The sequence below is a fragment of the Dipodomys merriami genome, unplaced genomic scaffold, assembly GCF_024711535.1.
Source record: "Dipodomys merriami isolate MVZ:Mamm:240054 unplaced genomic scaffold, mDipMer1.0.p SCAF_55, whole genome shotgun sequence".
Lineage (NCBI taxonomy): Eukaryota > Metazoa > Chordata > Mammalia > Rodentia > Heteromyidae > Dipodomys > Dipodomys merriami.
This window is the reverse complement of record NW_027206124.1, coordinates 2,819,270-2,847,166: the sequence shown is the minus strand read 5'-3', so window position 1 is coordinate 2,847,166 and position 27,897 is coordinate 2,819,270. Positions and strand designations below refer to the sequence as shown.

The following is a 27,897-nucleotide window of genomic DNA, read 5'->3' as shown; positions in this document are numbered from 1 at the left end:
GCGCCCAGGCCACGAGTTCAACTCCTGAGTGTGGTAACTCCAGCCACACTGAGGACCAACAATAAAACACAGTGACACACTTGCAGTCCACTGGTAGGTTCTGAGTCTGAGTCACTTTATTACTACGTCACCAGAAGTCACCACCGTCACTTGGTTCACCACAGATGGATGGGCGTCATAGAGGAGGGGGCCACAGGCCACTCTGGAGAGACTTACCCAGGTGGGAGGGGTCTAGAGCGGGGGCCCAGCGTGGGGGCCGCCCTTCACCACACACGCACGCGCACACGCACAGATATAGTTGTGGAGCCTTATATTATACATCTTATATATAGAAAATATATATATTTATACTATTCACAGGCAGTAATGCTGCGGGAAGGACCAGGGCACCTGGGGCGGGATGTCAGGTGAGGGGCGGCGCTGGGAGGCGGCTGGACCAGTCTCTCCTCCATCAACTCGGGGTGGGAGGGGGTGCCTCCCTGTGCTCCTCTGCGGACCAAAGGGATCTTGGACAAGGTGAGGGCTCCCGAGCAGTGACAAGTGAGGATTCTGTTATACTGAAGCCCTGGAGAGGGCGGGGAGGGGGCGGGGCTGTGGGAGGACGGCCTCTGATTGGGCAGGATGGGCATTCACTTAAAAGGCAAAGGTTAGGGTTGCCACGCCCCTCGCTCTGTGCTTGACCTTGGACATTGCGGCCTTCCTGTCCCACACTTGACCCTCTCAAATGGTCTCGACGTGTACGGTGCCTTCTCTTGTGCTTGGGGGGAGAAGTGTGCAGGCTGCAGGCAGCCCTTCTCGAAGGACACTGGAGCAGGGGGAGGGAGGACCCTAGAGGGAACTGGGGTGGCGCTGGTCGGAGTCACTGTCCCTGTGAACCTCTCAGCCATAGAATCAAGGTACCCGAGTGTCCTAAAGCCTCCCACAGACACCGCATGCCCTCTGTCTCATGTCCACCGCGGCACGTCCCCACCCGTGTCCCTTCTGGGGGCAGATTTCGTCCAGACACGCACCTGGGCTGGACCCCAAGAAGACTAAGGGAGGATGCATCCTGAGGTGGCAGTCTGCAGCCCAGCAGGGGTCTGGGAAACTTCCTCAGCCTGGATGCCAGTCAGGGCCAGGGCCGGGCAGAGCGGAGCTGCCCCCTGCCATCCGGCCCAGTGTTGCCAGTAAGAAGCAGATAAGCAGCACCTGGGGTCTCCAGGGCACACCAGCTGGGGGGGGAGGGGAAAGGGGGCTAGGGAGGGAGTACATGATCCATAGGTTGTCCCCAGCCCTCTGGGACCTACACAGAACCACCAGGTTCCAGGAACACTGGCAGCACTGCAGCCTCGCCTCCTGTCTGGCACAGGCCCGCTGCTCAGCCTAGCAGATAGCCTGTCCCCAAGCTGTCTCCTGGGGGACTGTGACAGAGTCCCTTCCCCAGATGTGACAAATGCAAGTCAGCAATGACCACTGGGTCCTCTTCCAACACTGCTGCCCTTGAGCTGGGCTCCACTGCTCAGTAATGTTCTCTATGCCTCAGTTTCCCCCTCTGTTCAGGGCTGCTCCTTCCTGCTCCTGTCACCCTAGGGTCCTTGCAGTGCAACGTGAAATACCTCGTCACTGTTCCGTATTCATCCTCCCCAGGCTCTGGGAAGACGGGCCCCACACACCCTGGGTCTCCTCAGATGGACGGCTGGCACCTGGTGGCTGGAGCAAGCAGTGGTCACCGGCCTGTGGGGTCCTGCGCGGGACGTGGGGTGGTGGTGGGGACACCATCCCTCTGCCCCGCCCCCAGGGGGTCGGCCAGCGTGCCCTCTGCACCCGCAGGAAGAGAGGTGCAGCACTGTCATGCAAGGACCCTTCCTGCCACTGCTCAGAACCGACTGCTGCCTGCAGCCCCACCCTGCTTGAGCCTTGGGGATGCCCTGCTACCTCGCTCCGTGCCCCCCCTCTGCACAGCACTCTCCCTGTCCTCGGCGTGCCAGCTCACCCATGGACTCCCCACCCCCCATGGACCTTCCGGAAGGTCAGGGAGGGCAAGACCTATGCCCAGGCTGCTCCAGATCACTCCTGTGTCCTGGGAGGTCCCAGGGGTGGGATCGGGCCCCTGCAGGGTGACCAAGAAACCCGACAGCAACTCTGCTCATTCACTTCCTGGATGCCAGGCCAGTCCCAGCACACTGCCCACCACCACCAGGGCCGGGCAAGGCTCGGAGAGCTCGCCCAGAGGCAGGCCTGGTTGGCCTGCTCTGGGTGGGCTACCTGTGGGACGGCTCCTTGCTTAGGAGGGGAACCCCCAGGGTGAGGTGCAGCCAGGGTACAACAGGTCCTGGGCTTGTCGTGGAGTCGGGGTGTCTCCTGGGCAGAGGGCCCAAGGCCTCCCAGGTGAGTCATGCTGATGGGGGTGGTGGGAGAGTGGGAGGGGGGCTGGTGCCGTCAGCTCTGGGTTCTCTGCTGCCCCACTGCCCTTGACCTCTCAGCCACCTTTTCCTCAACTGTGAACCGGAAACAGCTCCGCCCCCCCCCCCCCCCCCCCGCCCCTGCAGGCCTGCTGCACCACATAGGCTGTCGGTGGGTGGGCTGCAGACATCACACTCGCCCTGTGTCCCAGCCCTGCGCAGCCAGACTTCCTGCAATCCACCCAGTCCATCTGTCCCACCGATCCTGCCTCTGGGACCCACGGGGCCACCTCTGCACCCCTCTTTTACTACCTGACCAAGCACGGGCCTGGCAGAGTAGGTGCTCAATGAATGCGCGAGGACACAATGAATGAATGCAGCCCTGATGCCTGCCCTCGGGGCCCCCGCTGGGCGCACACCCTCAGACACACTTGCACACACATGGGCGCCCCCCACAAGGGCCGCCCCAGCCCCGCTGCAATGTGGAGGCTGAGGAGGTGCTGGGCAGGGTGACCAGGAGGGATGGGCAGGGCGGGGCTTGGGGAGGGGCGGGCGGTCCAGGGGGCTCAGTAGCCCTGCGACTGGTAGCCCTGTGGCTCGGAGTCGAAGGCATTGGCCGGCTGCTGGTAGGTGCCGCCCGTGCCGGCGGGGTCCGGCCCGGTGCTGGGCTCCGCGTAGGGGGCGTAAGGCATGCTGGAATCCTGGCTGGGGTCCATGTAGTCCTGGGAGAAGAGCGCCGAGTCGGCGCCAATCTGGTACCGCTGGAAGGCCAGCACAGCCTGGCCCGCCTGGGGTGGGGGCCAGCGTGGACAAGGGCGGGTGGGAGGGACGGTTAAGGGAGAGACAGACAAGAGCACTGGGTTAGTGATGGTTAGTAGATGCGGGCAATAGAGCTTAGAGAGCCTCAAAGCACCTGCCTTGACTGGACAGGACTGTCCCCATCGCACCCCTCCAACATCCGGACCACATGTCTAGCCAGGATAAACCTCAGAAGCCACTGTCCTCAAACAAAATATTTTTTTTTGTCAATCATGGGCTTGAACTCTGGACCTGGGCATTGTCCCTGAGCTTTTGTGTTCAAGGCTAGCACTCTACCACTTTGAACCACAGGGCCACTTCTGGTTTTCTGGTGGTTAACTGGAGACAAGAGTCTCACAGGGGGCTGGGAAGGTGGCTCAGTGGTATTGTGCTTGCCTTGCATGCATGAGGCCCTGGGTTCCTCAGCACCACATATGCTGAAAAAGCTGGAAGTGGCGCTGTGGCTCAAGTGGTAGAGCGCTAGCCTTGAGCTGAAGAGCTGAGACACCGCCCAGGCCCAGAGTTCAGGCACCACAACTGACCAAACAAAAAAAAGTCTCACAGATTTTTCTGCCCAGATTGGCTTCAAACTGTGATCCTTAGATGTCAGCCTCCTGGGTAGCTAGGATTACTGGTATGAGCTGCCAGTGACTGGTTCAACCAAATATATTTTATTGCCACCGTGGAGAAGTCCCAGGAGCTCACAACTGCTTCCCAATTTGGGTTTGGGTATTATATGGAATGTCCCTCCTGCAGCCAGGTACAGCCAGGTAATTCAGTTTTGGTCAACAAGGTACCTCCCAAGTTCTCTGTTCTACCCTTTGATCTGAGGCCTGGAATGCAGGTGTGATCACTGGAGCTCTAGTTGCTAAAACGGGCCATGAAGACCATATGCCAAACTGCAGAGATGGAGGGCACCTGGTCACTGATGGCCTCTGAACCACTATGTCAGCCTTGCACGAGATTTGTTTAAATTGCTGTTATTTGGGATTTGTGTCCTTGCTGCTGAACCTGATTGTGGCTGAAATATGTGGTCAAACAAGTTCAGGAAACTGAGTTCAAGACAGTGAAACAAGTTGCAGGGACCACAGGACTTGTCAGGGCTCTGATGTCAATATCTGCTAGAGCCCCCAGGGAGACAAGATGGAAGCAAACTTGCGCAGTACATGGCTGCTGTGTGCACCGTTAGCTTTGATATCAGTAAAGGCAACTAACTGCACTGTGAACACCAGCCTGCCAGGCTAAGGAGCAAGGCATTCTTCCCACTGAATCCTGATTCCAGGCTTGCAATGAGATCTTTCTCACCTGGGGGCTGGACAGACTTAAGGCCGGAGTGTCAGGGGAGTTGGTACTGCAGTGGGGGGTCTTCCCCCTGCCCTGGCCAAGCCCCTCACTCCTTCCTTGCCATCAGTCCCCTGACGTAGAGAGTTAAGCCCTCGGGGTCCTAATGGGCTGATGGAGGACAGGTAGGGAGTAAAGTGCCTGGTAGTCTATTCCAGAATGGTTATTTGTTTTTGTCAGTCTTGAGGCTTCATCTCTGGGCCTGGACGATGTCCCTCAGCTCTTCAGCCCAAGGCTAGCACTCTACCACTTGAGCCACGGTGCCACTTCCAGTTTTCTGGTGGTTTATTGGAGATAAGAGTCTCATGGACTTTCCTGCCTGGACTAGCTTTGAACTGCAATACTCAGATCTCAGACTCCTGAGTAGTTAAGATTACAGGCGTGAGCCACCAGTGCCCAACTCCAGAATGTTCTAAAAGTCCAGAAATTAAATATTATCAGAAGACCCTTTGGGTTGCCCTTTGTGGAAAGCAACTGTTCGTTTTCCTCTCTCTCTTTTGCCAGTCTTAGGACTTGAGCTCAGGGCCTAGGCACTGTTCCCAAGCTTTTTATGCTCAAAGCTAGTGCTGTATCACTTGAGACACTGCTCTACTTCTGGTTTTGTTTTGTTTTGTTTGCTTGTTTTTAATTGGATATAAGAGTCTCATGGTCTTTTCTGCCTGGACAGACTTCAAGTTGTGATCTTCAGATCTCAGCCTCCTGAATAGCTAGGATTATAGGTGTGAGCCACCAGCGCCTGGCTTCCTTCTCTTTTTTGCAGTGCTGGGGATGGGACTCTGGGCGGGCTAGGTAAGACTTCTACCAATGAGCCATACTCCCAGCTTGGGGAGGCTCCTGGGGCCAGGGAAGCTGTGGTCCACCATAGGCAAAGCACCAAACCTGGGGGAGGGCAGACAGGCCCAGAGCAGCTGGGAAGAGGAGTGGATGCGGCCCTCTGAGTTCCCGCAGCTGGGGTTTCAGAGGCTGGGGCTGGAGATGCTGGGCGGGGAGGGCTGCCGGCAAGCCAGGCAGGAGGACCACACAGGAACAGAGGACAAAGCCCGAGGCAAGGCCTCAGCCCTGCACCCCTGTCCTCACATCCCTGCCTCCTTCCTTCCTGGCCTCCCACACAGGGGCCCAAGGCTGGAGCAGATAAGCTCTGTGGGCCTCTGGGAGAGGCCATGGCCATAGGCATGGAGGACTAACTAACTGTCTCTGTGGCCAGTCTTCTGCCTCCAAGGCCAGGCCTCTTTGGAGAGGCCTGGGACTGGCTGGTCTGGGCTGCACTGGGGAGGCAGCAAGTCCCGCCGAGAGCCAGGGACCTGTGTCCACTGGTCGTGGGTCTCCTCCAGGCAGCAGGCTGTGATCACGCGCAGGGCGCCGCAGGGCCAGGCAGCACAGATCTGAGCTCGGCCCCAGTGAGGCTGGCTACGACTGCCTCAGCATCCACAGAGGGTGGAGGGGCAGGCGCTGCCCAGACACCGAGGGCCACAGAGGAGCCCATCAGGGCACAGAGGGCTCGCCAGGAAAGGAGAGCTTATGGGAGTGTCCCCAGCTCTGGAGAGGAGGATGGATGGATGAGCAGAATTTACATTTATTGAGCATCCCTGTGGCCAAGCCCACGTTGGCCTTAGTTTTATTGCACAATTGCCTTGAGAAGCGGGCCTGTAATCAGCTGCAAGGGAAAATGGACTGAGGCTCAGAGAGGTGCAGAGATTAGCTCTAGGTCACACAGCAAAGGACCACAAGCCAAGCCACATTCTCTGACAGGCTGGGCCAGCCAGCCTCCATCCAGACGTCATGCCACAGCCCTGGACAGGCCATCAGTCAACAGCTGAGCTCCTTCAACGGGGGACACCTCCTGGCAGCCCGTACTGCGTCATGGAGCCACTCACCTTCTACCATCCTGTGGCCTACTTGGGGAGTGATTCTTCCTGCCTTCCCCTCCCCAGTCTGTGAACTCCTGGGCCAGAGACCCCATCTAACCCACCATAAGCACAAAACAGCTGCTCAATAAATGTTTACTCAATTAACAAATACAAAGAATAAACAAAAGAGATGATGAATGAATGAACAAATGAATGAACAAGTGGTAAGCTCGGCTGGTCCCTGAAGCCAGCCTGCCTGCACTCCCTGCCCTGCGGGGGGGATGGGCTATGGCTGGGCAGTGGCGGGGAACAGTGTGCTGTACTCTTCCTGGAAGGAAAGGTCCTTCAGTCTGCGCACGGCCAGGGCTGCAGTCAGGCTCTGCCGGAAAGAGCAGGGGTGAGGCCGCTGGGGAGGTGCGGAGGACAGCGGTGCCCCACAGCACCTGCCCATCAGAGCTGCAGACCCACCTCTAAAGAGCTCATACCCAATCACCAGGCTCCTCTGCAAGTCCCACCCACACGGGGCCAGAGCTTTCAAACTCTTCCCACTGGGGGAAGGAGGGGGGTCGCGGAGGGGGGAGCACCGTCTCTGCACTAAAATTCTGTGGATCACCCAGGTCTTCCTGTCCAGGCCTGAGACCTCAGGGCGGGCCACCTGAATCGCAGGTCGCCCCTCCAGTGAGCAGTGCTCACCACTGTACTGAGGACCTGGGGCTCCTGAGTCTGCTTCCTGTCATAGCCATGATGACAGGCATGTGGCACTGTGCCCAGCGACCGGTGGAGAGGGGGTCTCGGGAACGTTGTTGCCTGGGCTGGCCTTCAAATGAAATCACCATCATGATCCCGGCCACCCAGGCAGGACCACTGGTGCCCAGCTCCAGATCTCTTAACTTGAATAAGTTACCCACAACATAAAGACCAGAATTCGTGTAAAAACTCCTATGTTGGTTTCTGTGGAAAAACCAAATGCTGGCTTCTGCGGTTCCTATCCATGCTTGGCAACAGGGCTGGGCAGAGGGCGGGTCTTCAGGTGTGTGCCAGGCCACCCAGGGGACCCTCGCCCTCTCAGGCCCTGCCCGGATCCTGAGCAAGAGCCCAGGTCTCTCCATTTCCAGATGGGAGACCGGCGGGAAGCCAGGGGCAGTCTCCTTCACCCTGAGGCCTGGTCCTTCCCAGACTGGAAACTTCCAAATCTCCCTTCCAGTCGAGGCCCCCACCATCCTATCTATGTGGGGCACACGGGGACCACCCCGGAGAGATGGAGGATGCACGGCCCCTGAAGGCATCTCTAGGCCAGCAGGGTCTGCCTTGACCTAGAAGCCACCGTACCCGGGGTGCCCCAGGGGGCTGGAGCAAGGGCCGCAGGCAAGGCCTGGGCTTGGCTGGGGGAACCGGGGCTCAGGGGACTGTACTCACCCAGGAGAAGATGGAGAAGAAGGAGAAGGCGATGGCGGCCCGGGCTGCGTCTGTCCCTTCGTTCAGTGGGTTGTCCTTGGGCTTGGACACCTGCCACTGATTGGCCAGGTAGCAGAAGCCCACAAACCAGAGGAAGGCCCAGAAGGCTGGGGGTCCCAAGGCAGGTTGTATAGGAAGAGTGACACATGGGGGTGGGAGGGGGGAAACACAGGAAACAGAAGTTCACAGAACCCCTCCCGCCAAGCAGAGGTGAGGGCAGAGGAGGGGCAGGCAGCCGGGAGAGGCAGCAGGGAGATGAGGAAGACAGGGCAGAGCCAGGCCCAAGGGAGAGTGGCCAGGGCAGAGGGTGCCAGGGCAGTCCACAGTATAGGAAGGACAAATGGGGGAGGGGAAGGGAGGGGAGGGGAGGGAGAGAGAATGAGCAAATTAGACTGCAAGGCTCTGCCCCCTGCACTCTAAATTCCATCCACTTCCCTCTCTGGGGCCCGCGGCCCACCTGCTGCTGGCCTCGGCTTGGCCTGCAGCACTGGGGTGGGAGGGAAGCAGGGCAAGGGTGGTAGCTGTGGGGTGCTGAGGGGGAGAGCTGGACTTCCTCTTCTAGTCTCACAGAGCCTGACACAGTGAGAGTCTCTGAGAGCTGGGTTCGGGGCTCAATAAGGGGTCCGCCAGGAGCAGCTCAGCGCACGCCATGTGTGAGGGGGGCGGCGGCGGGCGCAGAGCCCAACCCACAGACACACTGCTGGGGATCCCTGGGGCTCTGTGGAAGTGTAAGAGCCTTTCACTTAGTTCCAGTCCTTCCTGAAGGTCTAAGGAGCCCCAGGCCCCAGGCCAGGATGGCCGAGGCGGGCCCTGGAGCCCCCAGAGCAGAGCAGGGCCCTGCCAGAGGCTCTTGGGAATGGACAGGGGGTGCAGGTCTATGCTGGGCAGAGCCAGGACAAGGGGGAGACTGAGGCTCGCGGGGAGGAGCACAGGGAGCACCGAGACAGGAAAGAGGGTCCCCCCACACGACCTGTCTGTGCCTCGGTAGGTGGTGGGGCCCAGGGGCCAGGAGGCCCCCACAGACTCACCCGAGACACCAATGTCAGACAGCACGGCCTTCTTGCGGTCCTTCACGCTGCTGATCTGCGGGAAGTAGACGTCCAGGGCCAGGTAGAGCAGGCAGGTGAGAAAGGCCAGCACGCCCACGGCCACGCCGTAGCTGCAGGCGTTGGGGTTGCGGTTGTAGATGCAGAACTCCTCGCCCTCCGTGGGGCTGTTGAGGTAGCCCTCATTGACAATGGAGCCAAACACCACAATGGAGAACACCTGGGGGGGGGGGCGGGGAGGGGTGAGCCAGGACAGGACACACCCGCTGACACTGCTGTCACCTGCTGCCTGCCCCTATGTGAGTTGGGACACACTGGAGGCTCAGAGCGGGAAGGCAACTAGCCCTGGGTCACACAGCTCAGGAAGAGCAATCGCTTCCTTCCTCAGCTACAAGGATCGAAGGCCCTACCACTTGTGGACTCCATGAACCCATGGCTAAGGCCCCTGGGACTGGACTGTTCCCTGAAATGGGACCTTACTTACAGGCCACCCTGGGCATAAACTTGTCACGCCCCTCCCCACCCCCTCATGCTGCCCAGCCCAGTCCCCACCCTTTCTATGGCCAGGGCTTCGCCGGCCCTGGCAGTTAGATAGGGTGATGAATGAAAACCACAGGAGTTGCGTCCCCCCCTCAGGCCACCATGCTACCTCATTTACAGTCAGCCACCCCTGCAGGCTCAGCTCTGCTGGAGGCCAGCCCCACCTCTCCCACCCACATCCAGGTACCCTGCACCTGCTGTGGCGGCGGATTCTGCCAGATAGCCTATGGCAAAAGCTTCTAAGTGAGGGTCACAAAACGATGCCGGCTCCCGCCTAGCTTGCCCCTTAACCCCCGCCCCCTGGCCCCTGCTCACTTGCTGGAGGTCAGCTGTCACATTTGGAGCTGCCCCACGGAGAAGTTGGCATGCGACTGAGGGAAGTCTGTAACAGCTGACAGGGACCTGAGACTCTCGTGAGCGGCTGGCGGGCTGAAGCCCACCAGCACCACAGAAGTGAACTTGAATTTGGATCTGTCCTCAGTGGAGCAGTCAGATGAGACCACATCCCTGGCTGACATTGGGGCCGCAGCTTAAGGGACCCTAGGCACCAACACCCAGAAGTGCAGATTTCTAACACAGAGAGATGATAAATGTGCGCTCTAATGCCATAAGTTTGGTTTTGCAGCAATTGCTAATCCCTCAGTATCGCCAGCATTTTGCAGAAGAGGCGGTCAAGGCTCGGGTATAATGAACATGCCCAGTAAAACCTTAAGGGCCAGGCTTCCTCCTCAGGCCACTCACCTTTCCTAAGTTACATCAGGAGACAGACCAGGCCTGAGCGCCCTGAAAGTGGAAGTATTATTGTTCAAGTGGTACAGCGCTAGCCTTGACTGAAAAAGCCAAGGGAGAACGTGAGGCCTTGAGTTCAGATCCCAGTCCTGACACACACACAGAAGGCTCAGTCCCAAGTGTGGCCTGTGACGTGTCAGAGGCGGGAGCTGGGGGGAGTTCACTTGTCTCTGCTTTCTGTTTTGCTAGAATAGGAAAGCAACTCCAACATGAGTCAGGAGGGGCAGTGAGCCTGGGTGTATGGACAAGCAAGAGAAGCACTGCTAATGTTCTCTGCAACATTATTGCGTGTGCGCGCGTACACACACACACACACACACACACACACACACACGTGTGCATATAAGCATGCACATGCTGGTCCTGGGGTTTGAACCAGGACTTGGACACTGGTCCCAGAGCTTCTTTTGCTCTACCACTTTAGCCACAGCTCTACTTCCAATGTTTTTTGGTAGTTCAGTGGAGATAAGAGTCTCATATTGGCCTGGGAAGGTGGCTCAGTGATAGAGTGCTTGCCTTGCATGAGGCCCTCGGTTTGATTCCTCAGCACCACATAAGCAGAAAAAGCCAGAAGTGGCGCTGTGACTCAAGCAGTAGAGCAGTAGCCTTGGCTGAAGCAGAGTTCAGGCCCCATGACCAACAAAACAACAACAACAACAACAAAAAACCTACCAAGTTAGTTATAATTTGGCCATACAAAGAAAAGCCATGAAGGTGGTTCTTGAAAACAAGCCAGGCACTCAGGGTCACATATGGTTATCATGTCTTTGCTGGTACTGGGGCTTGAACTCAGGACCCTATGCTCTTAGTGGACTTGTTCACTCCTAGATGGAGTCCACTTAAGTCCACTTAAGCCACCACTTCCACTTCCAGCTTTTTGCTGGTTAACTGAAGATAAGAGTCTCTCAGATTTGTCTGCCCAGGCTGAATCATGATCTTCAGATCTCAGCTCCTGAGTGGCTAGGATTTCCAGGCATGGTCACCAGCACCCAGCTCTGATGCAAGCTAGATAAAGGCTCTTCCTCTGGGTTACAGAGGCAGTAATCTCTGTTTTCGCTCCATACTGATCCTTTTTTTTTTTTGGGGGGGGGGTCTGGTTGTGGGGCCTGAACTCTGGGCCTGGGTGCTGTCCCTCAGCTCTTCAGCTCAAGGCTAGCGCTCTACCACTTGAGCCACAGCACCACTTCTGGCTTTTTTCTTTTTGCTTATGTGGTGCTGAGGAATTGAACCCAGGGCCTCATGCATGCAAGGCAAGTGCTCTACCACTGAGCCACCTTCCCAGCCCCCAGCGCCCAGCTCTGCAGGATGACTTTTTTACTTGATAGACAGGAGTAGTAGGTGCCACAGGGCAGGGAGGGGGTGGGGTGATTACTCAATGGGCACAGGATGCTTTTATGGGGTGATAGTTTGAGACAGAGACAAGACAGGGCTGTATAGCACCAGGAATTCATTTTTTTCTTTTCTTACTCAGGACCTAGACACTCTCCCTGAGCTTTTGTGCTCAAAACTAGTGCTGTACCACTTTGAGCCACAAGACCATTTCCAGCTTTTTGGTAATTTAGTGGCAATAAGAGTCTCATGGAGGGCTGGGAAGGTGGCTCAGTGTCTTGCATGCCTGAGGCCCTGGGTTCGATTCCTCAGCACATGAGCAGAAAAAGCCAGTAGTGGTGCTGTGGCTCAAGTGGTAGAGCGCTAGCCATGAGCTGAAGAGCTGAGAGACAGCGCCCAAGGCTCAGAGTTCAGGCCCCACCACCAACCAAAAAAAAAAAAAAAAAAGGCTCATGGATTTTTCCTTCCCGAACTGGCTTTGAACCTTGATCCTCAGATCTCAGCCTCCTGAGTAGCTAGGATTATAGGCAGGAGCCTCTGGCACTTGGATGAATTTTTTGTTGTTGTTTTCAGTCATGGGGCTTGAACTCAGGGCCTGAGCTCTTTTGTTCAAGTCTGAAGCTCTACCACTTTGAGCCACAGATCCACTTCTGGTTTTCTGGTGGTTGATTGGAGATAAGAGTCTCACAGACTTTCCAGTCTGGGATGGCTTTGAACCTGTATCCTCAGATCTCAGCCTGTTAAGTAGCTAAGATTACAGGTGGAAACTACCTGCACTGGGCAGGAAGAGGGAGGGGAGAGGAGAAAGGGGAGGAGGAGGAGATCTGTGGTGTCCTGGCCAGCCACAGTATTCGCTAGTCCTGATAGGGGATGTGTCTTCCTGCCATCCTCTGGACCCAGGGAAGGTGTCTGGCCTCGCCAGCCAAGAGGGCTACTTGGGAAACCAAGGCTCAGAAAGTGAAACCCCCACCAGAATACCTGTGTCAGCAGCACAAGCTGAACCTGAGCCCAGGTCTGCGGATTACAGCCCCTCCCTCCCTCCACGCAACCAACCGACATTTGCTTCAGGGGGTGGCCCAGAAAAAAAACGTGGTGTTTCTAGAGACCCAGGGAACCAGGTGAGAGGTGAGCAGGGAGGACGCCCTGCAGGGCAGCATCAGTGCAAAGCATTTGGCAAAAGTCCGGTCTGGTGTTCAGGGGCACAAGAAGCCAGCACTTCAGAGCCATCAGGAGGAGCTGGGTGTAGTAGTGCATGCCTGTAATCCCAGTACTCAGCAAGCTGAGGCAGGAAGATCCTGAACTGCGGACACAGGCATCACGGCAAGGAAGGCGGGGCAGGCTCTGCACCCTGGTTGCCTGGGCCCGCTGCCCGTGACTCTCTGTGCACAGCGAGCTTGAGCTTGACTAGAAACATCTGCAATGGTCCAAGGCTGTACCAGAAAACCACCAGGTCAGAACCCCGGGGCCCATGCTGCCTATCACTAGAACCAGCAGAACGGAAAAGCTGCTGGGTTAGAAGGCGATTTCAGACACACAGGTATCAGGCCTGCTGGGTTCCTATCTGAGGACTGCAGCCATGCAGGCTCTGGGGCCTTGGCCAGGCTCTCGAGTCCTGGAGAAAGGAATGAGCCTCTCAGCTGGGGATGGAGCTCAAGCCTAGAGCATGTGCTTTGCATGTGAAGACTGGGCTCCGAGCCTTTCTCTGGAGAGAACTGCACACAAGCACCCAGAATACGCAGGCCTCAGAGGACTGGGGTGAGACTGAGGCCAAGAAAGAAAGAAAAACACCTGTGAGCCTTTCTAAGACACTGCTGCTCTCTGGGCTGGAGAAGACACCACTGCAGCCAGTGGGAAAAACAGAAATAGACCCCTTGCAGAAGCAGGGAACAAGGGGCCTCCCCAAAGCCAGAGGAGCGGAGGGAGGCAGGCACAAGTCCGGAAGTCCAGGCCTTGGGGACTGCAGCAGAGGCGGAACCATTAACTCTGGGCTCTCTAGAGAGAAGACACATAACTCCTCTGAGAGGCCTGGAGGAAAGTGCTGGAGACAATATGTCCCCAAGAGGGTGAGGAACAACATCAAAACACGCTCAGAGCCAAGTATGGTGTTACACACCTGTAGTCCCAGAAGCAGAAGCAAAAGGTCTGGCCAGAATTAGGTAGATCATGTCTCAAAGGTAGAGAGATTAAAGCTGGGTGCCAGTGGCTCATTCCTGTAATCCTAGCCACTCAGTCAGGAGGCTGAGATCTGAGGATCTTAGTTGGAAGCCAGACCAGGCAAGAAAGTCCATGAAACTCATATCAACCACCAAAAAGCTGGAAAGTGGAGCTGTGACTGAAGTAGTAGAGCACTATCCTTGAGCAAAATAGCTAAGGTACTGTACCCAGGCCCTGAGTTCAAACCCCAGGACCAACACATTTAGAGAGAGAGAGAGAGAAAGAGAGAGAGAGAGAGAGAGAGAGAGAGAGAGAGAGAGAGAGAGAGAGAGAGAGAGAGAGAGACTAAAAAAGAGCGCTGGAGTATAGCTCAAGTGGTAGAGTGCCTGCCTGGCAAACTTGAGGTCTTGAGTTCAAACCTCAGGACTGGGCGTGTGATCACCCTCAGTGGTCACAGCTCCACAGCTCCAGTGGCCTCAGGCCTGGGTCAGCACTTAGCACAGATCTCAGGCTCCTGGGTGTGTGGTGGCACTGTACTGGGAGGGGCACCCCGTCCTGGCCTTGTGGGTCAGGAACCTGTTGTGTGGTGACTTAACCTGAGCCCCAGATCCTGCATGGGCCAAGGGAGAACCTGGCGGCCAGTGGAGTCTCTCACAAGTGACCCGACTGCAGTGAGGGCCCTGAGCCAATCAGATAGCTGGAAGAGGACGAAGCCACAAGTGCAAAGGCTCTAGGGTGCAAATGAGCATGGGGTATGGAGAAGCTGCTGCAGGCCACAGCGGCTGGAGCAGAATGAGCGAAGGGGCGATCCCTGAGAAGTGAGGTAGGTCCCTGAGGTAGGCAGGGGCTGGTGTCCAGGACCTTGAGGGGCAGGGGCAGGCCCAGGAGCCACTGCAGACATGAAGAGCTGTGACCTTAGCTGTGGAGGAGAATCAGTGGAAGGGAGTCTGCAGGAACTCCCGCAGCAGCTGGGCGAAGGAGCTGGGGCTGGGACTGGTGCGGGCAGAGATGGGCAAAGCGGTCTGGCCCCAGGGGTGTCCTGACTCCCTGCAGAATTCTCTCGGCCCTCCAGCTGCTATGCGCCCACCCAAGCAGGAGCAGAGCAGAACAGGACAGGAGGACGTGGCCCCCGGTTGCCTGGGCCTGCTGTGGCGGGGCAGCCCTGGAAGGGGCTTCCCCTGTCGGATGTGGTGAGCTGAGACCACGCTGCAACCCCCCAGGGGGCCTCGCCCGTCCAGGCCACCAAGCTGGCCGCCACTGCAACACAAGTTTCTTGGAATCCAAAGCCGGTGCCAGTGCCACCCTGGTGACTTACAGCCAGATCTGCAGGGACCACAAGGAACTCCCAGAGCGGCGCAAGGAGACACCAGACAACCGGAAACTAAACCAGAACGCAACTCTACACCAGCCTCGGCCGCAGAGGCACTGGGGGAATTCACGCAACCAACTGCGGGGCCGCACAGAACAGGGGGACAGGTGATGGCCAGGGAGGTCTGGGGGAGTCGGCTGCTCACATGCCTGGAAAACCATACCTCCCCTTGGGCTCGGGAAGCAGCCCAGGTAAAGAGCAGGGTTTCTGCCTCTTCTGCATCCCAACCCGACTCTCCAGAGACGGTTCCAGATGGTGCGTGGTGCAGACCCACATCCAGCTCCAAAACCGAAGCACAAGGAAGCTCGGAATCAGGAAGTTGCAGGATCCTGGGTGGCTGGATTCAGAGGTGTAAAGAACCAGAGACTCGGAAGTCCTGTGCCCTCGGTGACCCTACGCATCTGCTGCGGTCCCTGCCCTGTTTGACAGGACTGGCTGTATGAAAATTCTGTATGGTTTCCCCGCTTCACAAGCCATCACCCTTCCAGAACCTCCCGTGACGGGGAACCTGGCCACGCTCCCCCAGAAGCCGAGCTGGCCTGTGGCCTCCTAGGGCTCTTGACACTCGCGTGAGCAAAAACGGACATGGAGGCTCAGACATCCTCCTGCACCGTTCCAGAACAGAATTCCTCCCCCCACCCCCACCCCCGTCCACAAACCCCAGAATCAGCACAAGACCAAGGAGGGACACCTGCCGATGGCTGGGGGCCAGGTGGAGGGACAGACCACCCCGCTTTGGGGACCAGATGGTGCTCCTGCTTCACAGGCAAAACCCATCGGGGTGAGCCTGGGCCACGGGTGGGGCTCTCAGGAGGAGATGCCCAGCTGGCATGGGGTGATAGAGGTCAATGCCCAGCATGGACTCCCAGAGGCCTCGTTATGAAGTGCTGGTTGGCTTTTCCCCAGCCAAGCTCGGAGAGATGACATCTGGGGCCTCATGGTCCTTCCAGCCACCGTGAGTGGGGCAGTGTGCCCCAGCCAGACAGCGGGAGCAGCCCTGGCCCTGCCCCCCGCTGCCCAGCCCTGCTGCTGCTGCTGAGAAAGCCCATCTCCAAGGGTGGCTCTGAGGCCCCTGTGTGGGCCTCATCCACAGCCCCACGCTGCTCCCAGGGCACAGGCCCTGCTCAAAGTGAACTCCTCCACCCCTCGTCCAGCCCCCCTTACACTTCCTCTCCTCACCCTTCTCCCCTCTCTCTCTTGGAGGCAGAACTGGGGTTTGAACTCCAGGCTAGGCAGGCATGGTAGCACTGAGCCACACCCCTAGCCCTTTTTGTGTGTGTGTGTACATGCACACCAGGCCTGGGACTTGAACTCAGGGCCTTCCACTGTCTCTTGGCTTTTTTACCCAAGGCTAGCACTCTACCACTTGAACCCCACTTCCACTTTGGAAGTTTTGCCTGTTAACTGGAGACCGGAGCCTCGTGGACTTTCCTGCCTGGTCTCCCTTTGAGCTGCAATCTTCCTAGCTCAGCCTCCTGAATAACTAGGGTTACGTGTGTGAGCCACTGGTATCCAGCAAGTGCTGGCTCTGTGCACCGACGCCAGCCTCCCGCCGCAGCCCTGATCCTGCCTCTGGTGGCCATGCTGAGGGACAAGGCCGGCTGCCCACACCCCGTCCCCAGCTCATGTGAGAGAAACCTCAAAGCCAGCATAGCGTCTCATGAGGGAGCCCCTCAGGGCTGGGACGGGGTGGGGTGGGAGGGCGGCATGCAGGGAGCCCGGCCTCCTCTCCTCCCTGCAGCCTTGGCCCCAGCCCAGCCCGGATTAGGAGGTAATCTTCTCACAGCTGTCCCCACCAGGTCTAGTGGGGAGGGACAGGATGGGTCAGTCTCTCCAGGCGCAGAGATGACCCCCGTACCACTCTCTCTCCAGTGGGGCCGGGGGCCCACGGGAAGGGTTCAGTGAGCCTCAGAGGGGCTCTTGGCTGTCCCGGGCTCCCTCTGGCTGATGCACCTGGGCTGTGATCCTGTGACCTCGCTGCCTCTGATCTTTTGGGCACAAGAAGGGGAGGGGATAATGTCACCACCTGTGACAATGGCACAGAATCTGAGCCCCAGACTCAGCTAAGCCGCAGACACTTCAACAGCCTAGGAGGTGGCCACTGCTGTCCCCATTTTATACAGGAGTCGGGAAGGGCAGGGTTTACCACAACAGCCTTTCTACCTTCCTGACACTGATCCTCATCCCCTCTGGGGGGGGCTCCAGGGCCTCAGGGAGGTGAGCCAGCCCTGGCCCTGCCTACCTTCCAGAAGAAAGGCTGTGGGAGAGAGGCCACTGCTTTAAGAGTTCACCGCCATCACTGGAGCACCAAGAGTGGCAGGACAGGGTGGAGAGAGTAAGCTGGGAAATCCAGGAAGGCTTCATGGAGAAGGTGACCAAATGGGAATATGGGTAGGAGAAGAACAAAGGACAGTTCCCACCTCACTCACATACACGTGGAACCCTCCTGAAGCTGGGTGATGCCTTGGGCCTGGGAAAATCCATGTCCTTCAAGGCTCGAACCCCATGGGGTGACTTGCACCGGCCTCTGATCCTCTATTTACTGTCTCCTCGCTGTCCCTGAGCTGGGCAAGTGTCCCCTTGCTGGTGGTCGCTGCTCACTCCCATATGCTAAACAGATTCCCGGCCTCAGTTCTCTTCTCTAGATGGGGAGTTTTCCCTGGCAAAGACCGAGCACAGGGTGCACCCAGGAGGAGGAGTGCTGTGTACTGGATGGGCGGGTGGGCATGTCTGCAACCTTGCTGTCCGGATTCAAGGGAGGACATGCGAATGTGCCCAGGCCCTCCCTGTCGGCTGAGATGCATCAAGAACAATCTGCCTCAGGATCTGGCAACATGAAGGCCACGTGAAGGTCGCGGCTGATCTTGACAAGTGTGGGGGAGCCAGGAAGAGCCCGCACGGGGACCAGGCCCGCCTCCGCCGGGGAGTACTTCCTGAGGGGGATAACAGCCACTTGTAAGGGAGGAGCAGAAAGGGCAAAGTGGCTGGAGGAGGGGAGGAGAGGAGGAGGCCAGAGGAGCTGCAGATGTGCAAGAGGGGCCGACCCAGGGGCTGCGGAAGGAGGGGAGGGCAGCCGGGGTATGAGAAGGACCACCGATGACCAGACGAAGCGTGGCCAGCAGAAGGCTTCTGTGACACCAGGGGACCAGCAGGGCTGGCCAGGGGGGAGGAAGCAGCTTCCCAGGACTGGAGTGACATCCGGGGGCCAGCAGGTCCAGGCATGGCCTCAGGAGTCAAGAGGGCCTTGTTCCCCACTTCCGGCCTGGGGCAAAAAAGGACCCCACTGAGTAGCTGGAGACAAGGATTAGGAGACAAGGATTAGGAGACAGGCCGGGTTACAGCGCAGTTTATATAACAGGGTCACAGAGGTACGACTTTGGGAGCGGCTTAGGGGGTCAAGACTGGGGACACCATGCTCTGTGGGGACCTGAAGACCCCCAGCGTCTGCATGTCCACAGCTGGGGCTGTTCCAGCTCACACCCAACCTTTCCCCCAGGAAGGGTCCCGTGTCCTGTGCCTGCCACCCAGCAGAGGGGAGCCAAAGACAACTCCATCCCTGGAACACAGGGACATGGCCCGGGCCAGGCCGTGACAGTGTGCTCCTCACACGCACGGCACGGCCCCGGGGCCCTCTGCTCCAGCCTTTCTTTTTTGCATGTGGAGGTCTACAGGAGTAAACTCAGGCAAGGGCTTGATGGCAAAGCGCTCAGTCCTTTGGCTTTCCTGTTTGTTTATTTTGGATGGAGTTCCTCACTATTGTCTGGACAGGCGGAGGACCAGGATCCACTTCACCTCTGGTAGCTCTTTGTTGTTTTTGTTTGTTTGTTGTGGGGCTTGAACTCTGGGCCTGGACACTGTCCCTGAGCTCTTCAGGTCAACGTGAGTGCTCTACCACTTGAGCCACAGTGCCACTTCTGATTTTCTGGTGGTTAATTGTAGATAAGAGTCTCACGGACTTTCCTGCCAGGGCTGGCTTTGAATCTCAATCCTCAGATGTCAGCCTCCTGAGTAGCTAGGCTTACAGGCATGAGCCACCAGCGCCCGGCTTGACATTTCATCTTTAAAGACAGACAGAGCAATTGTCAGCTCTCATTGACACTGTCACTGATAACCTGACACAAAGGCAGAAAGACTGATTCTGGCTGATGCTATCAGGTCTATGGGGTCTGGGGTCACCTGGCCATACACACATGGGCAGACTGGGGGAGGGGGTGTAGAGAAGGCTGGGGACGGGCGGGGTGGGGGAGGTTAGGGACCCAGAATAACGGAGAATCACACCCACTTCCTCCAGTTAAGTCTGACCTCCATGGTCAGGCTTAACTGAGGTCTAAGGCCTCCTAGAATAGTGCCACCAGCCGGGAGACAAGCCGTCAGCACATGAGCCTATGGGGTATCTCACAACCCCAAAGCCCCCCGCACCTTGGGAGCACAGAAAGAACAAGAATAGGTTCTTTAGGGATACAAGGGTTGGGAACCACCAGCTCCATCCAGCTGTCCTTTTCCCACCGGACAGGTAGGCACCCTGAGGCCCAAGAGCATGGGCATCTAGCTCAAGTCACACACCAGGCAGGGCTGGAGGAGGCTACCACAGGGCACTTCCCCATGCTCCCGCTGTCCCCTCCCCCAGGACAGCTGGTTCTTCCGGTCTGAGTGCCAAGAGAGGGTTCTCCAACAGCACTGCCATCTGCCTCTCCTCTCTTCCCTCCCTCTCCTGGCTTTGTTCCTCGCCTCCCATCCTCCCTCACCTTCCTGCTTTTGCCCCCAGGCTCAGGTGTGCCTAGCCACTTGGCTCACTGGGTCGCAGGGCCCTGTGCTGTGCTTGGGGTGCCTCTCAGGTCCTGCCCCCGCCCCCCAGCCCCTATGTAAAATGGGGATGGCAGGACACACAAGGAGCTCACCGCTGCCACCACTTTCCAGACTCCCCCAAACCAGCCACTGCAACTCATGTCACAGAGGGGAAACTGAGGCTGGGAGAAGCTGGGCTTTCAAGTCCCCCATGGTTCTTTTGGGTTCCCCAATCCTCCAGCTGCCCCAGTAACCAAGGAAGCTCTCTCAAGGCATGATCGAAACCACAGTTCAGCATCTCCCGCAGGTCCCCTTGTGCTGGCCTTTCCTAGACCTGAGGGAGACGCAGCACTAAGCATTGGCCTTGGCCAGAGGCAAGATTCCAAGATGGACTGTGAAAAATGCCAACCAGGGCTGGGATGCCAACAAAACCCTGTTGGCTCACATCTGTAATCCTAGCTACTCAAGAGGCTGAGATGTGAGGATCAGGATTCAAAGCCAGCCAGGACAGGAAAATCTGTGTTTTTTTTTTTTTTTTTTTTTTTGTCGGTTGTGGGGCTTGAACTCTGCGCTTGGGTGCTGTCCCTGTACTCTTCAGCTCAAGGCGAGCGCTCTACCGCTTGAGCCACAATGCCACTTCTGGTTTTCTGGTGGTTTATTATAAATAAAGAGTTTCACGGACTTTCCTGCCCGGGCTTTGAACAGTGATCCTCAGATCTCAGCCTCCTCAGTAGCTAGGATTACAGGCGTGAGCCACTGGTGCCAGCAAATCTGTGAGATTCTTAACTTCAACTAACCACCAAAAAAAGCTGTAAATGGAACTATGGCTCAGGTGGTAAAGCACCAACCTTGGGACAGCACGCAGTTCCTGAGGGCAAGCCCCAGGATGGACATAAAGCAAAACAAAACAGAGGCTCACACCTGTAATCCTAGCACTGCAAAGTGGTTTGAAGCCAGCCCAGGCAGGGATAGAACTGTGGCTCAAGAAGTAAAGCACTAGCGGGGCGCTGGTGGCTCATGCCTGTAATCCTAGCTACTCAGGAGACTGAGCTCTGAGGATCGCGGTTCAAAGCCAGCCTGGGCAGGAAAGACCGTGACACTCCTATCTCCAATAAACCACCAGAAAACCAGAAGTGGCGCTGTAGCTCAAGTGGTAGAGCACTCGCCTTGAGCTGAAGAGCTGAGGGACAGCGCTCAGGCCCAGAGTTCAAGCCCCACGACCGACAAAAAAAAAAAAAAAAGAAGTAAAGCACTAACTTTGAGCAAAAGAAGCTCAAGATAGCACCCAGGCCCCGAGTTCAAGCTCCAGGACCAGCAAATGCGTACAGCAACAACAGGCCCAGCACTGATATATTCTCTCCTTGATTGGTCCTTTCAAGCCCCCAAAGAAAGATCCTTAATTCCAAACCAAAGGCGCCCAGCGCTCAGAAATGAACATGATTCCTGGTGGTAACTGTTTCCCCTCAGGCTCCAGAACCAGGAAATGAGTCATCCCCGGCATGCTGCAGTCCTGTGGACTGGCAACAGATCCACACCTCTAACCCACACCAGCCTCCTGGGTCATGTGGAGAAATCAAGGCAGGCAAAGAGGAGGGGACACTTGCTGAATATCATAGCTACTCCCAACCCAAATGGAGGTGGCAGCTCCCAGGCTGCCCTAGACAAGGCTGCAACTTAAGCTACCTACAGTGAGGCAGAGGAAGCCAGGCCCAGCCTCGCCCAGCCTCACCCAGCCTAGGAAAGCAGTGGCCTGGAAGAGCAGAAGCAGCCTCAGTCCAGGGCCAAGTGAGGACTGGGAAGCCCTGCTTCTGACACCCTCCCCCCCACAGGCAGAGGGGCTCCTAAAAGCTCCAGAAGCTCAGGGTCCAGTGTGGGTCTCAGGTGAGGTCTGCAACTTACATGATTTGGAAGCCTGACTGACCATCCCCATTTTGTGCTGTTCCTGGGGCTTGAATTCAGGGCTGGCGTGTTGTCCCTGGGTTTGTTTTCCCTCAAGGCTAGTGCTCTACCACTTGAGCCACGGCTCCACTTTCAGATTTTTTTAGTGGCTAATTGGAGATGAGTCTTTTAGGCTTTCTTGCCTAAGCTGACTTTGAACCTCAATCCTCAGACCTCAGCCTCCAGAGTAGCTAGGATTGCAGGTGTGAGCTACTGGTGCCTGGTGAGTGCGCTCTCTCTCTTTCTCTTTCTCTCTTCTTAATGACCTTCTCCCATTCTCCTTGTAGTACTGGAGAATGAACTCAGGGCTGTGAGCATGCCTGGGCAAGAGCTTTACCTCCCACCTTTTAGTTTAGTTTGTTTTTTTGGGGGGGTCTGTCATAGGGCTTGAATTCTGGGCCTGAGTACTATCCCTGAGCTCTTCAGCTCAAGGCAAGTGCTCTATCAGGTGAGCCACAGCACCACTTCCAGTTTTCTGGTGATTAATTGTAGTTAATAGTCTCATGGACTTTCCTACCCAGGCTGGCTTTGAACCACAATCCTCAGATCTCAGCCTCCTGAGTAGCTAGGAATACAGGTGTGAGCCACCGTGCCTGGCTCTTTTTTTTTTTTTTGTCGGTCGTGGGGCTTGAACTCTGGGCCTGGGCGCTGTCCCTCAGCTCTTCAGCTCAAGGCAAGCGTTCTACCACTTGAGCTACAGCGCCACTTCCGGTTTTCTGGTGGTTTATTGGAGATAGGAGTCTCACGGTCTTTCCTGCCCGGGCTGGCTTTGAACCGCGATCCTCAGATCTCAGCCTCCTGAGTAGCTAGGATTACAGGCGTGAGCCACCAGCGCCCGGCTCTCTTTTTTAACTTTTGAGACAGGCTAGCTTCCAATTTGAGATCCTCCAACCTCAACTTCCCAAATGCCAGGCTTACAGGCATGTGTCATCACACCTGACATCTGGATCTTTCTGGCATAAATTTTACAAACTCGCAAGTGGGCATGCACGTTAGTGGAGGCCTCCAGGGGGGTGGTGAGGCACAGGTAATATAGGAATCCTAAATGCCAACCCTCCCACTTTGCCATGGGCTGAGGGGCTAATGCCAAGCAAGTTCCAGCAACCAGGAGGATCTGGTCACCTGAGACCTGGAGACCAGGAACCATTTGTTCTAGCAGACCTGCAGTATGCAAAGGGAGTGGTGTGCAAAGGGCCACGGTGTGCAAAGGGCCATGGGCAAGAAGGCAGCAGCACCCATCACCCCCCCTCCCTAACCTGATAAGATGTTTCAGCATACACACATTTCCCCAAAAGACTAAATATAGTACCGGAGTCTTCAACTTCCATTTCTTGCATAAGGAGCAAGAAACGTTTCTCTCCTTTTCTATTTCTCTCTACATTAGCCTTATGAAACTAAAATAAATCCTTGCTAAAACTTAAAAAAAAAAGTGTACAAGGGTTGGGAAGGTGGCTCAGTGGTAGAGTGCTTGCCTCACATGCATGAGGCCCTGGGTTTGATTCCTCAGCACCACATAAACAGAAAAAGCTGGAAGTGGCGCTGTAGTTCAAATAGTAGAGAGCTAGCCTTGAGCTAAAGAGCTGAGGGACAGTGCCCAGGCCCAGAGTTCAGGCCACAGGACCAACAAAAAATAAATAAAAATAAAAATAGCCAGCGTCTATGGCTCACGCCTGTAATCCTAGCTACTGAGGAGGCTGAGATTTGAGGATCGAGGTTCAAAGCCAACCTGTGCAGGAAAGTCTGTGAGACTCTTATCTCCAATTAACCACTCAGAAAACCAGAAGTGGTGCTGTGGCTCGAGTGGTAGAGCACTAGCCTTGAGCTGAAGAGCTGAGGGACAGCTCCCAGGCCCAGAGTTCAAGCCCCACGACCAACAAAAAAAAATAAAAAATAGAGAACTATGGTTGAGGATTTAGTTCAGTGGAAGAACACTTGCCTGGCAAGTGCAAGGCCTTAAGTCCTCAGCTATGGAAAAGAGAGACAGGGGAGGAAGGGAGAGAGAGAACAAACATAGCACTACATGAACTGCCCCAAAGGACAGTGTTTCCCCTCCTCCAGTTTTCTCAGTTATGGTATAATTCATACAACATTATGGTCTTCACCATTTTTCTTTTTGCAGTGAGAGATCGAACCCAAGACAAGGGCTCTACCCTTGAGTTATATCCTCAACCCCATCCTTCTACTGTACAGTCCAGTGGTATCTGTTCATGGGTTTTTTGGTTTTTTTTGGGGGGGTATGTGTGTGTACCAGTCTTAGGCTCTGAACTCAGGGCCTGGGTGCTGACCCTGAGTTTATTTTTTGTCAGTCATGGGACTTGAACTCTGGGCCTGGGCGCTATCCCTCAGCTCTTCAGTTCAAGGCTAGCGCTCTACCACTTGAGCCACAGTGCCACTTCTGGCTTTTTTTTTTTTTTTCTGTTTATGTGGTGCTAAGGAACTGAACCCAGGGCCTCATGCATGCAAGGCAAGCAATCTAGCACTTGAGCCATAGCTTGGCTTTTTGGGGCAGTTAACTGGAATAAGCATTTCAGCAACTTTCCTGCTTGGGCTGGCTCTGAACTTGTGATCCTCGAATCTCAGCTGCTGAGTAGCTAGGATTACAGAGCCATTGGTGCCTAGCATTCATATTTTTTGTCCAACTCTCATGCATGATTTGCATATTTTCCAATAATCAGCAGGGATTTTTTTTTATATTTTTACTTTTCCCCCTTCTTTGTGGCAGTACAAGGCTTGAACTCAGGACTTTGTGCTCTTAACTAGGTTTTTTCTTTCACAGTTGGTACTAGTCCAGCACTTTACTTGTTAACTGGAGATAAAGTCTTGAGGACTTTTCTGCCTGGGCTGGCTTCAAACCTTGATCCTGATATCTCAGCCCCCTGAATAGCTAGGATTACAAGTGGAAGACATTCGCTCTTTGCAAGCTTACTTATTATCTACTCTGTAAAGGTCTCAGTGTGCTGTATCAGATGCTCATGGGGGGCGGGGGAGCACGCCCCTTTTGAGCTGGCCTGGGAGGTGGTTTGATTCCCACATTGGTCAGGCTTGGCCCAGATGATCTTCAAGTGCCAGGACTCCACATTTCCCCCACCCCAGACTATGACAGGAAGTCTTGGGTGCCTGTGCTCACCCTGTCCTGCACTTTTAGGTCTCTCGGTGCCCTGTCCACTCGGGGAGCCAGCTAGGGAACCGTACACAGTGGTGTTCAATGTGTGCTTGTTTTTCTCCATACCACATCCTCCACATCGCAATGTGCGCAAGGATAAGCTCTCCCCATGCTGCAGAGCCCGAGGTGACCTCTCCTTCTCCACGAAGCTCCTGGATTCCACAGCAGAGACCCTCTCCTGGCTCCCTCATGGCTTCTGCCTGGGGCACCTGGCTGCCTCCCCAGTGGGACTGTGGGCTCTGGGGCACCAGGCAGCCAGGGCCTGAGTCATGCCACCTTCCCTCAGGGCCTGGCAGACTCGATAAAGCGATGCTAAATGAAGCCATCACAAGCAGAAATGACCCAAACACAACAACTGCCCGCCCACGCCCCCACACAAAGCCAGGCAGTCAGAGTCCTGGGGAGGAGGAGGGCAGCACACAGAGCTGGCCCACCTGACCTGGCAGGGTGCCCAGGAAGAGGGGGGCTGGCTCCCACCTTTGCCTAAGGTCTGCCCCTCCTTCTGGTTGTTGGGGACTGTCACCGATGCATGGATTTGGTGCCAGAAACCCTTGTGGACATGCTGAGGACATGCCAAGACACGAAGACCAATGGCACAGGGGCTTCAAGGGGCCCCCTAAAGGGGCCAAATGGTCACCCTTCCTGCTGCCAGGACAAATCTACAAGCCGTCCAACCCATCAGACCCTAAAACAGCCCTGGAATGCTGAAGAGCCAGGCACTTCAGCCTGCCTGGCTCACAGTTGGCTTCTGCCAGCCCCCAATGGGTCCTGTCAGTATCCCTGCCCAGTGTCCCTGATTCTCATCCTTCTGGTCTGGCAGCACCAGCGAAGGGCCCCAGACCTACAGAGACAAGACTGTCCACAAGGGAGGGTTTTTCAATCATGACCAGCTAACCAGGAAGCCCCAGGCACCCCCCTCCACAGGACCCAGCAGGCCTCTTTCCTACAACAGCTCTGCCCTGTCTTCAACCCCACTCAGACCTGAGGTATCTGCCCCCCCCCGTCTATCCCCCCCTCCCCCCTTACAAGGATGCAGGTGCAGAACAAGTCTCTCATGGGTGGAGGGGACCTTCCTTCCAAAATACCTGGCCCTGTAGACATCCAGGTGAGGACTGGGGGGGGGGGGGAGGGAGGAGGCCGCTGGCGGGGGAGGTGCAGTGTTATGGATCCAGGAAATGTCACCGCCCAAGGGGCCCCCAGGAAGCTCCTCCCACCCTTTCTATAAGGGAAACTGAGGCACGACATTAGAGGTGGCCCCTCCCGGCTCGGAACCAAATCCCTCGTTTCGGCGAGCGTTTCTAGGTGGTTCCCTGCCCAAGGTCACGCGGCGAAGACGCGGCTGTTGGGGGGGGGGGTGCTGGTATCCGGCGGGGGCCCCGGGGCTCCAGCCCCTCGGAGCTGGGCAGCAGCAACCCCGGCCCCCGCCTCACCACGGGCACGACGCGCACCCCAGCGGGCGACCCACACCCTATCATCGCCCCCCCAAAGTCGCGCCTCGGACCCGGGCACCGTCCACGGTCGCGCGCGACTCAAGCCTCCAGCTGCAGAGCGGCGGCGGCCTGGAGGTCAGGGCGCGGGCGCGCGGGGAAACCGAGGCTCGGGGACGCCCGCGGCCGGCGCCCGGCCAGCAGGGAGCCCCGCGGCTCCCGCGGCACGCCGTCCTCGCCCCCGCCCCCCGCCCCGGACCCCCAGCCCGTCCTTACCCAGGACACGACGCGCAGGATGGTGTGCGGCTGCCGGACCAGCGTGTGGGGGTCGAAAGCGCCCCCGGCTTTGCCCGCTCCGTACGCACCCCCTTCCATCGTGGCTGCCCCGCGCAGCGCCCCCCGCTCGGCGCGCGCCGCCGGCTCCTGCGCGTGCGCGGCGCCCCCGCCCCCTCCCCTCCCCTGCGCGCCGCCGGCCCCCTGCGCGTGCGCAGCGCCCCGCCCCCGCCCCTGCGCGCCGCCGGCCTGGAACGCGGCTCCGCCAGGGGGCGCTCTGAGTGACGGGCGCCGCTCGGCGGGGCGGGGCGGGGCGCTGCGCTCGGGCTCGCGGGGGCGCGCGTGCTACGGGGCCCAGGCGGAGGGCGCGCGCGGCGGCGGCGGCGCAGTGACCTCTTTGCAAAGCGTGGACCCGAGAGAGGCGGGGTGTGCGCGAGTGCAGGCGGGCCCCGCCCCCGGGCGCCCCCAGCCGTCGCTGCGCCGGAAACCCTCCTCCTCCTCCTCCTCCTCCTCTCTTTAACGGTGAACCGTGGGTCTGTCTGCCCCATATCCGAAAGGGAGCGGGGGCTGCGTCCGTGCTCGTCTCCGGGAACGAGGCGCCCAGCAGGTGCCTTTACCGGATGAGTGCATGGACCCAGAGCTGCCCCCCCAGCGCCCCCGCCCGCGCCTCCGATGACGTCATGCACCCCACCGCACCTGGCTCAGCCGTGGAGGCTGGCTCCCGCATACACCCGTCCCGCACGCCGCAATTAACTATGTCACCGTTTATTTCCTCCTCGTCTGCAGGTGCCCGGGATTCGTCTGCCCTGTTCCCCGCTGTAATCCGGGTCTCTCCTGCGGTGGGTGCTCATCACCCCAACGCAGCTTGGCCTACAGCCCCAGGTTTTAGAGAAACTGAGGCTGGGTGGAGCAGGGACAGCCACCTCCCAGGTCAGCCTTGTAACAGGGACTTACAAGCTGCTTTCTCTGGAAACCACTGACCTCCCCACTGGGGTGACTAAGAGCCAGAGAAAGCCTTAGTGTCCCAGCCTCCGTTGTAGCTGTGTCCTTTGCTCCGAGCCATGCTGTTCTGCAGTCTCTTCCCGGTCACCTTGAGATCCAGGAAGGACGAGACTGATGGGTAAATAACCTGTGACAGGTGTGGAAACCAGCCCATGCCCGACAACAAGGACTTCCTCATCCAACAAGGCCCAGCTGACCGATCCTGAGAACAAGCAACTTGCCCCGCTCTGACCACTTCTGTCCACACCTGTGACTTGGAC

General features: G+C 57.3%; 1 protein-coding gene across 2 annotated transcripts; it reads right to left on the bottom strand.

Annotated features, from left to right (window-relative positions):
- Positions 1-86: 86 nt before the first annotated feature.
- Positions 87-26,795, bottom strand: Syngr1 (synaptogyrin 1). Of its 2 annotated transcripts, none has more exons than XM_069999567.1 (4): positions 26,639-26,777; positions 8,851-9,088; positions 7,784-7,929; positions 87-3,169 (listed from the first exon to the last, which is right to left on the bottom strand). In XM_069999567.1, the coding sequence occupies exons 1-4, from the start codon at positions 26,735-26,737 to the stop codon at positions 2,948-2,950; spliced, it is 705 nt and encodes a 234-aa protein (XP_069855668.1). In that variant the 5' UTR covers positions 26,738-26,777; the 3' UTR covers positions 87-2,947. The 2 variants fall into 2 exon arrangements, with proteins under 2 accessions (XP_069855668.1, XP_069855669.1); XM_069999568.1 differs by lacking the exon at positions 87-3,169 and adding an exon at positions 6,504-6,746 and having other exon boundaries at positions 26,639-26,795.
- Between the last annotated feature and the right edge of the window lie 1,102 nt (positions 26,796-27,897).

Excerpts from the sequence above, each read along its gene's own strand:
- Syngr1 (XM_069999567.1), bottom strand. The coding sequence starts at position 26,737 with ATGGAAGGGGGTGCGTACGGAGCGGGCAAAGCCGGGGGCGCTTTCGAC. Across the intron at positions 9,089-26,638 it reads TCCTGCGCGTCGTGTCCTGG|GTGTTCTCCATTGTGGTGTT; the intron begins GTAAGGACGGGC and ends CCCCCCCCCCAG. Across the intron at positions 3,170-7,783 it reads TCTTCTCCATCTTCTCCTGG|GCGGGCCAGGCTGTGCTGGC; the intron begins GTGAGTACAGTC and ends CCCCCACCCCAG.